Below are 15354 nucleotides of genomic sequence, written 5' to 3'. Positions count from 1 at the left end.
TATGACTTTTTTCATAATTTTGGACCACATACTATACTATGACTTTTTTTCATTATTTTGGACCAAATACTATACTATGACTTTTTTTCAGTGTTTTGGACCACATTCATACTATGACTTTTTTCATAATTTTGGACCACATACTATACTATGACTTTTTTTCATTATTTTGGACCAAATACTATACTATGACTTTTTTTCAGTGTTTTGGACCACATTCATACTATGACTTTTTTCATAATTTTGGACCACATACTATACTATGACTTTTTTTCATTATTTTGGACCAAATACTATACTATGACTTTTTTTCAGTGTTTTGGACCACATTCATACTATGACTTTTTTCATAATTTTGGACCACATACTATACTATGACTTTTTTTCATTATTTTGGACCAAATACTATACTATGACTTTTTTTCAGTGTTTTGGACCACATTCATACTATGACTTTTTTCATAATTTTGGACCACATACTATACTATGACTTTTTTTTCATGATTTTTGACCACATACTATACTACAACGTTTTTTTTTCATTATTTTGGACCACATACTATGACGTTTTTTCATGATTTTGGACAACATACTACACTATGACTTTTTTTCATAATTTTGGACCACATACTATACTATGACTTTTTTTTTTAAGGCTATTTTTATGGGCCTTTCGCCTTTATTGACAGGACAGACAGTGACATGGGGAGACAGAAAGAGAGTGGGGACTGACATGCAGCAAAGGGCCACGAGCCGGATTTGAGCCCGTGGCTGCTGCAGTGAGGCGATGCCTCTGTACATGGGGCGCCTGCACTATCCAATACACTACCGACGCCCCTATACTATGACTTTTTTTCATTATTTTGGACCACATACTATACTATGACTTTTTTTCAGTGTTTTGGACCACATTCATACTATGACTTTTTTCATAATTTTGGACCACATACTATACTGTGACTTTTTTTTTTAAGGCTATTTTTATGGGCCTTTCGCCTTTATTGACAGGGCAGACAGTGACATGGGGAGACAGAAAGAGAGTGGGGACTGACATGCAGCAAAGAGCCACGAGCCGGATTTGAGCCCGTGGCTGCTGCAGTGAGGCGATGCCTCTGTACATGGGGCGCCTGCACTATCCAATACACTACCGACGCCCCTATACTATGACTTTTTTTCATTATTTTGGACCACATACTATACTGTGACTTTTTTAAATGATTTTTGACCACATACTATACTATGACTTTTTTTCATGATTTTGGACGACATACTGTACTATGACTTTTTTTCATGATTTTGGACCACATTCATACTATGACTTTTTTTCAGTGTTTTGGACCACATTCATACTATGATTTTTTTCATAATTTTGGACGACATACTATACTATGACTTTTTTAAATGATTTTGGACCACATACTATACTATGACTTTTTTCATGATTTTTGACCACATACTATACTATGACTTTTTTTCAGTGTTTTGGACCACATTCATACTATGACTTTTTTCATAATTTTGGACCACATACTATACTATGACTTTTTTAAATGATTTTGGACCACATACTATACTATGACTTTTTTCATGATTTTTGACCACATACTATACTATGACTTTTTTTCAGTGTTTTGGACCACATTCATACTATGACTTTTTTCATAATTTTGGACCACATACTATACTATGACTTTTTTCATAATTTTGGACCACATACTATACTATGACTTTTTTTTCATGATTTTGGACCACATTCATACTATGACTTTTTTTCAGTGTTTTGGACCACATTCATACTATGATTTTTTTCATAATTTTGGACCACATACTATACTATGACTTTTTTTCAGTGTTTTGGACCACATTCATACTATGACTTTTTTCATAATTTTGGACCACATACTAGACTATGACTTTTTTAAATGATTTTTGACCACATACTATACTATGATTTTTTTCATGTTTTTGGACAACATACTATACTATGACTTTTTTTCAAGGTTTTGGACAACATACTATACTATGACTTTTTTTCATGTTTTTGGATGACATAGTATACCATGACTTTTTTTCATGATTTTGGACGACATACTATACTACAACGTTTTTTTCATGATTTTGAACAACATACTATACTATGACTTTTTTTCATGTTTTTGGATGACATAGTATACCATGACTTTTTTTCATGATTTTGAACAACATACTATACTATGATTTTTTTTTTTTTTTTCATGATTTCAGATAACATACTATACTATGACTTTTTTCATGATTTTGGACAACATACTAAAGTATGACTTTTTTAATGACATATACTATGACATTTTTTATGACATACTATACTATTACACTTTTTATGACATATACTATGACATTTTTTATGACATACTATACTATTACACTTTTTATGACATATACTATGACTTTTTTGGCATACTATACTATGACTTCTTTATGACATACTATACTATGACATTTTTATGGCATACATACATGACATTTTTATGACATTTTCAGGGCACACAGTAGTATGGTTTTTTAATTACATTTCATTGGCATGCTATAGAATGACTTCTTTGATTACTTTTTCATGACTATGACATTTTTAGACAAATATTTATGTTTTATGTATATTTTTATGTTTATATTATACTATGGCATTTTTCTGACATTTTAAGGTAATGTTATGGTGTAACTTTTTATTGCATCATGCATCATGCATCATGACTTTATTTATTTATTTTTTAAATATTCACATTTTTTATGACATACTGTACCAGGGTTTTGCAAGGCTTTGATGACTAAGTGCCTGTGTAGCGTGCCAGCATGTGACTGAGGGCCGCACAACACGAGAAGTGCACATTTACTTGTTGGTAACTTACAGATAGATTTTGGAGGTTGATGTTCTGTGATAACTTTGATTTTTCCCCTTTGACAAATAAATGCTGCATCAATATAAATTTGAAATTTAAACCTACGTGTATTATAGTCATAGACGTGGTTTGAGTCCATCTCATACTGTGTGTAAACCTGGCAAAGATGAATCCTCTATTAGGATAAGCAGTGCCCTCTGCTGGCAAAGCAGGCACCAAATCTGTGCTGTGGATTTTGGTCACACTGCAGTTTACTAACACATGGACCATGGACTGCTATAAAACCATCAAGCCAGGCACTCAGTTAATCTTCCACCTTAAAGGCCTTCCAAGTGTGTCACTGCATGCCATTTGTGAAAGTGCAGTTTTATGCTGTAACCAACTTGTACTGAAAACAAAGAACTTTCGATGTCCCCCAGAAAACTGGAAGCAGAAGGGTGAATGATGAAACAGTACACCCTGCGTTGTCATTAAATTAATTAGAGCTGAGTCAGAGCCAAGTGGATGAATATAAACACACACACTAAGCTCATTTACAATCTTTGTCTCTAGACAGGCCAAAAATAACAGCTAATCAGAAGTCCCATTAAGTCCCAATACAATTTAACACAGCCACAACAATAATAATAATAAAAACTTTATTTATACAGCACCTTTCATGCAAAATATGCAGCACAATAAGGATATTATAAACACGGAATGCTTCACCTGAAAATTGACATAATGAATTTAAAACAGACAAACAAGGCGATTCAATATAAAAGGACATTTAAAAACAGTTTAAAACAAGGATTCAACAATTTTCATCTAAAAGTGGTGGTGATTTGAGATCCTATTAATGGAAATCTCATATAGTGTTTCTTCTTGTGTCACCTTTTAAGCCTTCCAATGTCATTAACAATCAGAGCCTATAATTCCCAATAGGCACAGACTCACCAACTACCCCAGAACTTCTTCTCAAGAGTTAACCTTACTGTGGGTATTGTCTGTGCCGGGTACGTTCCACAGCTGCCGCGGAATCTTCCACCCAGTTGTGGATCAGAAAGAACTCCCCACAGTCTTTCTCCATCAAATCCACCACCCACACGCAAAACCATAAATCTTAAAATCATTTAAAAAAAAATAATCATGAGATGAAATAAATCATAGTAAGTCAGAAAATCATGAAATCATAAAATCATAGAATTGCAGAATCATTACATCAAGTAATATATAGCATTTTTAAAGGAGTTGCAGCAGCGTGAAGCGTAAAAAGAAAGAGTTTCAGACCTGTACCGGAAAAATCAGAGCTAGTTAAAGGCTACGCTGAACAGACATGTTTTTAGCTTTCTCTTAACTAGCCTATATTTAGCGAGCTAGCTTCCCTGATATCTACAGGTAGTGTATTCCGTAGCTAAAAGCTGCATTCCCGATCTTCTTCCCGCTGTTGCTGGGAACCTCTGATAAACCAGCAGCAGATTATTGCAGTGCAGTGGAGGCAAACAGTGGAGTTAGCAATGTAGCTTGGTCCCAGCCCGTTTAGAACTTTGTATAGAAGGAGGAGGACCTTAAAATCAATTCTAAATGTAACAGGAGGCCACTGCAGAGCAGTTCAGACTGGTCTTATGTGCTCTCTCCTCTTGGTTCTGGTTAATAGCTGAGCTGCAGAGTTTTGAATGAGCTAAAGTCCCTCAGTGGTGTTTTTAGGGATACCAGTAAAAAGTGCGATACAGTGGTCAAGTTGGCTTGAAATAAAGGCATGAATCCATTTTTCTGCATCTCTTTCATTTAGAAAATGTGTTTTTAAAAATGTGTGATGTTCATATATTCAGTGGGCAGCATACCCTGGAAGTAAATCCTGAGGCCAAAAACTTGTTTGGCAGTACTCCAGGTGAGCAAAGCCATTGGACTGAATAGGCACCATCTTGGCGTGTAGTATCAAGTTGTTATTATGCAGGTGTACCTCATCCATAGAGTCCACCATGTTGTTTCTACAGTAGCCTGTAACAGATAAAACAGCACTGGCTCTGGATAGGGCCATTTGTGTATTTACATTGGCTACTGTAGCTCTCCTACATGCTTGGCCCCATAGACTGTAAAAATAATGGACGTAGCTATGATAACGTCACACAACACCCATTTTTTTTAAGACTCGAGTTTGGCATTATGGTCGTCGCCATCTTGGTTTTTTGGAGCCAGAAGAGACCATAATTGGGTGAGACGCTGGTGCTGTGAGAGGGGTTGACTGAGTCTGACTGAGAAGCTCAAGCAGCCCCGCATGCATAACTTAAAGCCCTAATAAAATGGAAACAGTTGAGTTATAAAAAAAAAAAAAAAATCCCCCTCTGCACAATTGTCATGAAGGGTGAAACAAGCCGTAGAGACCAAAACTGTTTTTTGTACCAGGCTGTAAACATGTTTATTTCTGCTGTAAAGTTGGGCATTGTAACATGGGGGGTCTGTGGGGACTGGCAGGCTTCTGGAGCCAGCCTCAAGTGGTTGTTCAAAGAACTGCAGTTTTTAGCACTTCCTGTTGGCTCTATGTTTTAGCCCCGCAGGTCGCCGCTTGCTTGGCACATGGGAGAAGTTTCAGTTGGTAGCAATCTGCAACCTAAATCCTACACACTGGACCATTAAGTCTTTCGTTATATGTCACGTTAGTCATGTTTCAAAGAGCTGAAAAACAGCTGCATTTGCCACACGATTCTTTCCTGTGGCCACACATTGTTTTTGGACATCCAATGTTTCTGCTTCTTTCCAACCCAACTATAGATGACTCACATGATCCTATATTTTCATTGTGGTAAACAAAAATAAATGCAAATAAATCCCTTTAATATGGTCACATTGTTAAATAAATGGCATAGCATGTAATTTCTAAATAGGTTAAACCTCTTAATATTAAATATTGTATGTGATCCACTGCATAGCATTAAGTCTCATCTTGCAATGAGTACATTGGTTATGCTTCATGTTGTGTGGCTGAAGCACACATATAATAAGCTGCTATGGTGTTACAGTTCATTTCAGGATGAATTTTCTAGCTGCCACGCACTCCTAAAGTGTGTAACGTGTCACATTTCATACATAATGATATTCTCCTGCAGTATTGGTTGACTGTTGCTCTCAGCTCAGCTGGACTGACAGGTGTAGTTGGCCGGTGTAAAGTTTAATGAGGATTCAGTTACACTGTGACCTCGAGCTTGCCTGTAAAAACATAATACACTGAGAAAATGTGTGTGCAAGTGTATGTGTATGTATACACATGCTGTAAATGAGATTAGGGTCTATGACACTTTAAGCCAGAGAAGGTTAGTGGGTGAGGTTATACTGTACACATATAAAATCAGAGTTTAGTCTTCTATCAGCTCGAGAGCCAAAGTCCTAAACTAAATTTATTAGCTTGTCTGAAAAGCTGAAACATGTCTGTGGGATTCACAAAACGTGACTGTGTCATTCAGTTGGCTATAAGCTGCTGTTTTAAGAGCCATGGGGACTTATTTCAGACAGTCCCTCCCCCTCAGAGGCCACACAGACTGACAGAGCTGCAGGTCAGAAAAGGTGATTTAATCTCTGGGCAACTGTGTACGTGCTCGCCTCTAACATCCGATGATCTCACGGGCAGAAATGTTCTTGTGTTTGTGATTGGCCAGTTGTCCAGATGACGTGGGAGATTTCCCATTCATCACTGTAGTAAAGGCCAAAAGGAGGCAGTGGGGTGAAACAGTAATCCTGAAAACAGTTCTATTGTGGTTTCATCTCTTGAGGCTAAATTAAACAATATTAGGGCTAAGCTTCAAGCTGGGTGACTGTGAGAAGCCTGTTTTTCTGCAGAGAAATAAATAAGATAAGACCAAAACAAAAATACAGTGCAAACTTTCATTATTTGATGCTTAAGAAAAAAAGCTTTTGGAAAAGTAAAATGAACCAAGAATACAGTTTTAAACGACTAGACACTTGCACAACCATAATGAACTGTAAATAAATAGTTTAGATGGGAGTTTATGACATAAGGATTACCTTTGCATTAAAAAATAAATATAATTATACTGAATTTAAAGGAGTTGTCTGCTATAATGCACTGACAGTCAAACGTGTCTGGGTAAACAGGTTTACCTCAGGCCAGTCAAAGCAAGTGCTCCCTCAATTAATTAGTCCGTGCTAAACCTCTTTGGGGCATGAAATCATCCCAACAGCAATCCACACAAATCTCCGCCCTTACCCAGTGCAGGTAAATTAGCCTACATGCCCTTGATCTCCGGAAAACATGCGTATCGCCACATCCAGTCACGCCACATACCTGAATGTACAGTGAGTGCATGTGTCAATATACATGTGCTCGGCAAAAAGTAATCCTAATCTACCATCACATCACACCATCAGATAGATAGATAGATAGATAGATAGATAGATAGATAGATATGAGGGGTTTCGAGGGATAAAAATTCCTAAGTGTGTGCGATGAGAGATGGATTTGATTTTTAAAAGAGAAGTGAGGTAGAAGGATAGCTTTCCGAGCAGTGCCTTATAAACAAAAAGGAGACAATGTTTTCCCCTTCTATCAGTAAGAGAACGCCATCCCACATTCTGATACAGCTCAGATATTGATATCACGATAATATCGTTATCATGAACTCTTTTAGCCACCAATTACTGATAATCATGCAGTAAAAATCTGATATCGTGGCAGCCCTAACATGTAACCTCATCCAATCTGGCATAAAATCAGACAAAAAGACACTTATCATACAGTTCATCTCTGAAAACACCAGATTTTTGTTTTAAATAAAGGTATGGGAAATATAAAAATGATTGCTGTCAACACCCCTATCTGAGCTTAATCCAAATTGTCTAATTAAAATATGCACAATGAAAGCTGTAATTACAGAGCTGTCTGTCTGTGAACTTAGACATTAGAAAAATGAATAATTCAATCACAAAAGAAATGCCTCCACAACAGAATGTCTGGCATTTGAAAGGCAGGGGATTTAGAGACTTTGGAGACACGTGCACAGACAGTTATCCTACTTTGGGATGACCACTTCACAGTATGAGACAGAAGAGGAGAGCAGGAGAGACACGGAGGTCAGCGCCTCACCTTCTCAAGTGAGCTACTTTACAGTCAGAGCTGTTGGACAAATAGGGAGCCAGAGAGAGACCGTTCTGCTGGCAGGGTGTGACTCACTTTGCCTCATTTAAGACATCAGTGTAGAATTTATATTGCAGAAGGCTGCGAGAGAAGAAAACAGATTGACACAAGAGTCGTGTCTTGTATTATTGAGATACCATGACACAGCAGATCAGTGGCTCACCGTTCCTCAAGCCCTTCTTCCTGAAGACGCCCGTCCGAGTGGTCAGCCCGCTGAGACAGAGACGACACACACTACCCGCCAGTGAGTTCAGGAACCTCACGCCACAGGATGCCATCAGTGTGTTTGAGATTGAGAGAGAAGGTAAGTCACGTTCCTGACATTTTATGTGTATGTAACAGAGGGAATATATTGTGGTTTCCTTTCTGTCTGTGGGGAAGGATTAATAAATATGTCTTGTCAGTGTTCAGTATCATCTTAGTGCCAGTAACTCAACTTAACTTGAAAAAGAACATATTTCTTTCATCCTGTAGTCTGTTCCTGATCCATCATTACTCCCAGAACATGACCCACTGCATGAACTGGTTCTTTTCACCCCACAGCATTTGTCTCTGTGTCTGGCGAGTGTCCACTTACCCTGGATGAAGTGCTTAACTTCCTGGGTCAGTGCCCTGAGCTGTCTCTGGGTTGGTTTGAGGAGGGACAGCTGGTAGCGTTCATCATCGGCTCTGGCTGGGACAAGGAGAGGCTTTCGCAGGTATGAAAACATTTGGAAAATGTGCAATGAATAACCTTGCTTTTCCATGCAAATGACTGCTTTTGACATACTTGCTACTGCCATGTATTCTTTTTTTCTCCAGGAGGCAATGACTCAACATGTCCCCCACACCCCCACTGTGCACATCCACGTGCTGTCAGTACACCGTCACTGTCGCCAGCAAGGCAAGGGCTCCATCCTCTTGTGGCGCTACTTACAGTACCTGCGCTGTGTGCCGGGCCTCCGCCGAGCTCTGCTGATTTGCGAGGACTTCCTGGTGCCCTTCTACCTCAAGGCCGGCTTCAAGGAGAAAGGACCATCAGCCATCTCCGTATCCAACATGCAATTCCAAGAGATGGAGTACATGCTCGCTGGGCAGGCGTATGCACGGCGAAACAGCGGCTGCTAGTCCATGAACCCCCCTACCCCACCCTCCTTCCACTTACTCACCTCTAACATGGACTCAGGGCAGATAAGATTAACAAAACACAGCCGGGAGATGGACAGATAGAGGCACGGGACCATGTGTGCACCAGTGAACTGGGTTCAGTAATGGTTACAAGGACCTCCTGATGTCTGCACTGCACAGTATCCCACTAAGCAAGGAGTGAGGTCTTTGTGAGGAGAGACCAAGAGTGGATCAATGCAGAAGAGGAACCAGTGGCTTTGCTGACATCAAATTAAACTCCCCTGTCACCATTTGCATCTTGGCTTTGTTAACTTAATGTTATTTCTCCATTTATTTGTCACAAATCAGTGTATTAATGTATTCAATTCATTTAAAAAAAAAAATCAGCATTATATCTGGAGTTGTGATGTAAATACTGTTCTATTTTTGTAAACCATATAAATGAAAAGGTGTTATGAATTCATGGTCCTTACTGTAAAGTGAGCTACTTAAATGCAACCACTAAAACGCCTGCATTCAATAGAATATTTCTTTGTCATAATTTGAATAAACAATAAAACAATCTTCAACAGGCGTTTTCTTGTAATTAAGAGAAAGTCAGACCACTTTAATTTTTTTTTTTTTTTACTGTTGTTTTCAGTTACATGTGAGTAGACAGGTAGCTAAAACACTACCGTGTTCAAAACAATCATCACTTCTTGAGAAGCAATAAACAAATAAAAGAAAACATTCGAGTGCTCAGCATAATGTAACAAAAATATGGCAGTAGTTGGTACATTTATCAACAAGGCACAAAAGGTATCAATATTTGATTTTTGTCCCTGCTTCTGTATGAGGTTGCCTGAATAATAAAACCTATGTCTGGAGTGTGAATGTAAAAAATTAAATATTCCTTCTCTCTGTACCAGCGCTGGCTTCACTAATTCCTGCCTCACGTGTAAAGGGCAGCTGGGAATTTTGATGAGGTTCAGAAGTGCCATACCTTTGTTTCACTGGACAGTGAAGGAGTGACAATGACTGCCGGTGAACAGGGAGGTGATTAAAGGAGGTTGTTTAAGATGAGTGGCATAGGTATTCATACTGACAGAGTAAAAAAACTTAACACAAGTATACTGTCATTGTTCACAGAGAAGGGGACAGTCACACGGGGGCAGAGTGGACACACAGACTGGCTGATATCATCTGTTAGTCCACATGTTTTGACCTGATGCCTTCCTGCCGCGCTCACGCCGTCCACACTTCAGTGGAGGTGAGCGTTGAGGTCGTACTTCTCGCAGAATTTGTCCGTGAAAGGGATGCAGGTGAGCAACTCGCACCATTCACACTTGATTGGGTAGACATAGAAGAGCACCACAAGGCCTGAAAAGAGCCCGACAAACACCAGCAGGAAGACGATGATCTGACAGCGTTTGCGGTACAGGTCCATGCGGCCGAAGCTGATGTAGGGTAAGAAGGCGAAGGACAGGAAGAAGCCGGAGATGAAGCCACAAATGTGGGCGAAATTGTCGATCCAGGGCAGGAGCCCAAAGGCAAAGAGAAAGAGCACCACACAGAGCAGCTTGGTGAAGGCCCTCCAGGGCTGGGCCAGGATCTGCCAGCTCTGAAACAGCTCCACAAACAGGCAGGCAAGGATCCCAAACTGAGAGCCGGCTGGGCCCACCTGATACAAAGATAACAGAGAGACAGGTGTAAGCCTACAAAAACATGTTGGTTAACATTTATAACATGATTTTAAAGAGACAGTTCACCACAAAATCAAAAATGCATATTTGTCTTCTTACCGATAGTGCTATTTATCAATCTATATTTTGGTATGAGTTGCAGATTGTTGGAGATATCAGCCATAGAGATGTCTGCCTTCTATTGAATATAATGGAACTAGATGGCACTCGGCTTGTGGTGCTCAAAGTGCCAAAAATGCATTTGAAAAACTCTCTCTCTCTCTTTCCAGAATTCATGACCTGGTTACTCAAGATAATCCACTGACCTTGCTGTAAGCAGTTTCATGTAGGAAATGTTTTCCTTTTACCAAACCACATCCGCCAACCGTATCACCACACAGAAGGAAGTGTGCATCTACTCATTGATGAGCAAGATGCAAAATGTACACATTAATGGCGTCCTCCTTGGTTAGGCTGTTGGTTAGCTAGCTCAGTGGTGCTAGGTGAGCTAGCAGGAGACATACACGGGTCTTGCTGCGTGGTGATACAGTTAGCTGGTGTAGTTAGATATTATGAAATTAGTTCCTACATGAAACTGCTCACAACAAGGACTGTGGATTATTTTGAGTAACTGGGTCATGAGTTTTTCAAATGACCATCACAAGCCAAGTGCCATCTAGTTCCATTATATTCGAGAGAAAGCGGACATCTTTATGGCTGTTATTTCCAACACTTGGCAACTCAAACCAAAACACTCTAGATTAATAAATAGCACTACGGGTAAGAGGGAAAATATGTATTTTGATCCTGGATTGAACTGCCCCTTTAAAGTTCTACATTATGTGGCATTATTAGTAAATATTATTATTACTCATGACTGCACTGTGATTTTTTTTGCACTGATATTTTCTTGGTGATTACCTCTGCTCTATAGGGCAAAAAGATGGCTGAAGCTAAGTTGCCAGTGATGCCACTGAGAATGTAAATGATTGAGATGCGCAGCCAGCCCGCCAGCTTCTCCAAGTCCCTCAGGATGGTCATCTGGAAAGCCACCGACACCAGGCAGTGAAGGATCCTGGGAGGACAGACATGGACAAAGTGTTCATGAGTGTGCAATGTCATGCCTGTGTGTGTGTGTGTGTGTGTGTGTGTGTGTGTGTGTGTGTGTGTGTGTGTGTACGAGGGAGAAAAGCCGCACGTGTGGGGAAGATAATTCGCAAAGCCCTCAGCAGACCAATGACTTTGCCCATCAACAAAATCAGTCTCTATCTCAGTGAAGCTTAATGAGTTTGTGGAGTAAGGGCACTTTGTTTAATTACCCAGGAGACAGATAACAGACGGTATAAAGATGAAACACTGCTCCTCTTAACTGTGAGGTCAGCTCTTTGTGCTGACTGACTGACAGGTCTGAACTACGCTTAAGTAGTGCCATCAGTTTGAAATATACAGTGGAACTGCAATTACTTCATCTGCTCTTATTTTACATATTTGTGACACACAGTACAGAAGTAAATTGAGAGCAACTCCAGCCAGAAGTGAATGAATAAGATGATGCACTAAACAGTAGTGAAATATTTTTATTCAGCCAATATTATATCATCAGCATATGAAGGTCTCTTATTTTACTGGACCACCCATAATACTTATTTTTGCATTTTGCAACGTTTCATGAACTCTGTGTAAAAGCTGCTCTTTCTGATAAGGCTGCTTTAAACTAGAGATGTCCTTGGTTAGTCAACTAGATGATGAAACGTTGCAACCCTTGCTAGTCGACACTAGAAATACTGACTGGTTAAACTTGTTATTAGACACTTAAAGGAGGAGTTTGGATATGCATGTGGGACTAACAAGCGGCTCTGATCATCACAGGCTCCCTAAAACTCACGTGCGCATCCACAGATGCAGAAAGTATGTTCGAGCCTTCACACACACTCGTGCCGGCAGAATGTCCTCTCGCTGGGCTAAATGAGAAAGGTGCTTAGGCTTAGTTGGGGGCATGTGTGTGTCTGTGTGTGTGTGAATTTGCGTGTACACTCATGCATGATAGACTTACTGTCTGACTGTGTGCATTTTTGAATGGCGATGAGTTGAGGCATTAAATACACAGCAAATACATTTTACTTTTATTAAGTGCCACACATTTTGGCAGCATTTAAATTACGTTTTCGTTATTGAAAAATTGGATGATGTTTCTCAAATGGCCTATCTTAAATGATTTCTGAGTGTTAAACTTCTGTTTAAAACATCAGGGAAATCGGCTGTTGGGAACGTCCCTATTTTAGGCATTACTTAAACATCATTATTTTTTGTGTACACCGACGAGATGACACAGCAGGACAGCAATTTTAAGTTATTGAGACATGCTGATGACATGGCTTTAGCTGCTCCTTTCTTTTTTATATGAATAATGTGGTCGCTGAATACTTTCCCCAAGTCTCCAAGCTGGAACACTGCTGTAAATCTGGCCTTCTGCTGATCAATGCTCAAACTAGAATTACCACCTAATGGTTGTATGCCTCCGCTAACCATTCAAGTTGCATGTCTGTGAAAATATCAGCAAAGTTTCAAAAATGGACACCAAAGATTAGAGTCACCAGTTCAGTATCAGACCAAATATCCCCTCTTCTGTTCCTGGGATATGGTGTTGAATAACGGCCAGAAAAGTGTTTTTGCAGAACATTATGATATCACAGTGAAGATGACCTTTTACCCTTTGGAGATAAAATGTAATCACTTCATCATTTTATCCTGTTAGAAATATGTGAGAAATGTTGTCATAATTAGCATTAGAACATATAATGAGCGTGTAAGTTATGGCCAAAAATATGTTTTGTGAGGTCGCATTGACCTTTGATCTTCGACTGCCAACATCTAATCAGTTCATTCTTGAGTCCAAGTGGACGTTTGAGCCAAATTTGAAAAAATTCCCTCAAGGTGTTCTTGCAATATTAACGAGAATGAAACAGACAAGGCCACACAGACCTTTGAACACCAAAATCTGTCAGTCCATCTTTGAGTTCAAGTGGACTACCGTGTTTGAGGAGCGAGCGGACAGATGGACAGATGAACGGACAACCCGAAAAAGTAACGCCTCCAACAACGGCTGTCGCTGCACGGAGGCGTGAAAACAAAGGAGCTTATTTTAAACCATGCGAACCTGCCCCCCATCGTTTACACTTCGTGACCAATCTGTGGAAACTGTGAACTGTTTTAAGAATGTAGGAACACACATGACAAACTGAGTTTCACAGACGATGTTAATTCTATACTAAAGAAAAGCCCAGCAGAGACCACTCTTTGCAAGGAAACTTTGTTTAACTTTTCAACTTTGTTAAAAAACAAACATAAGCTGGACAGGATCATCATAACAGCAGGAAAGATAGTGGCCGCCAACAAAAGTCATTGGATGACCTTCACAGTAAAGCTGCACAAAGGAAAACTTTGCCCGTCATTGGTGACAATAAGCACCCCCCCCCCCAATACTGAGTTTGAGTTGCTCCTCTTAAGGAAACACTACAGAGTACAACTGGCAAACAAAAAGATCTGCAAAGGATATTTTGTTCCAGACAAACCGCATTTATTTGCACTCTTCTCCACTAAATGTTTGCTGCACCCTGTGTGTGTGTTGTATTGATTGTGGTACAATTGATGCAATGTGCTGAAATTTGCTATGGTGATGTAATGTGACACCACAGGTGATTTCCTGGCCTCGGCTGGACAATTGTTATTGTTGACAACCAATAACCTCACCTGCGCTACTATATGCTTTATCCTCTGCTGTTGTTTGTCCTCTTTTATTTCTTTTACATATTTGCGGAATGCCTCTTATCTTTCTATGCATTTCTTTTTTCATGATGTGGGTATGAATACACAAAGAGCTACTGACAGCCAGAGTCAATTTCCTTGTATATGCCAAACATACACAGCCAATAAACCTGACCTTGATTCTGATCTTTTAATCATCCTGTTCCTCCCCGCTCAGTGCAAACACTGTCCTTGAAAACACTCATCTGGAATATCAGGCTGGGACAAAGCTGACTTGACACAGCAGCCTGAAGATGTGAAGAAGCTGATATTAAGGATATTTATTGTCTAAATAAGGCTTGTTTTAACATGTTTGTCGGGAAAGAAAACTTGTACAGACTAAGATGTTGGTGAAGATTCTCAGTCATCCAGGTCATGGAGTTCCATCTAGTTTCTTGAAGACATCTCACCTCTCATCCAAGAGGGTTCTTCAGTTCTGAAAAGCCACTTGGATGAGAGGTGAGACGTCTTTAAGAAACTCAAGCAAGTCCAGGTGCCTACATGTAGCACTTAAGATTGTACAGAGTAACTTTTTAAGTGTTTTGTTGCTATGTTGTTTAGATGCATGCTGCCTCTTACACATTTCTCCTTTTAGATTCTGTGCACCACAGTGCTTCATGATATATCGCCAACTCTAGCTCCTGTACTTGTCATTGTACGCTTTATAATTTGGTAGACTGGCCATCACTACGTCTACATGGACAACTTCATTCATATATTTTTATGCGCAAGGCCATGCTGGGAAAACTCCCATGATATACATGTCATCTCCTGATGC

General features: G+C 39.6%; 2 protein-coding genes across 4 annotated transcripts in view; one reads left to right on the top strand and one right to left on the bottom strand.

Annotated features, from left to right (window-relative positions):
• The first annotated feature begins 3581 nt into the window (after positions 1 to 3581).
• aanat2 (arylalkylamine N-acetyltransferase 2) lies at positions 3582 to 9569 on the top strand. Its single transcript, XM_049560883.1, has 3 exons — positions 3582 to 8308; positions 8548 to 8702; positions 8806 to 9569. Exons 1-3 carry the CDS (start codon positions 8143 to 8145, stop codon positions 9109 to 9111), a joined length of 627 nt encoding a protein of 208 aa, XP_049416840.1. The 5' UTR covers positions 3582 to 8142; the 3' UTR covers positions 9112 to 9569.
• A 244-nt stretch (positions 9570 to 9813) lies between these two features.
• Positions 9814 to 15354, bottom strand: part of rhbdf1a (rhomboid 5 homolog 1a (Drosophila)) — a 42154-nt gene continuing 36613 nt past the window's right edge. The window contains exons 18-19 of one of the 3 annotated variants that reach the window (XM_049560879.1): positions 11694 to 11847; positions 9814 to 10771 (exon numbers count right to left, since the gene is read on the bottom strand). In XM_049560879.1, the coding sequence (XP_049416836.1) occupies positions 10352 to 10771; positions 11694 to 11847 (574 nt within the window). In that variant the 3' untranslated portion in view covers positions 9814 to 10351. The remainder of the gene's footprint in view (positions 10772 to 11693; positions 11848 to 15354) is intronic. The other 2 variants (XM_049560880.1, XM_049560882.1) reach the window with 2 other exon arrangements.

This window comes from Epinephelus fuscoguttatus, linkage group LG19 (genome assembly GCF_011397635.1).
Source record: "Epinephelus fuscoguttatus linkage group LG19, E.fuscoguttatus.final_Chr_v1".
In the NCBI taxonomy this organism is placed as follows: Eukaryota; Metazoa; Chordata; class Actinopteri; order Perciformes; family Serranidae; genus Epinephelus; species Epinephelus fuscoguttatus.
The sequence above is the reverse complement of the archived record's forward strand: the minus strand, read 5'-3'. Positions and strand labels throughout refer to the sequence as shown.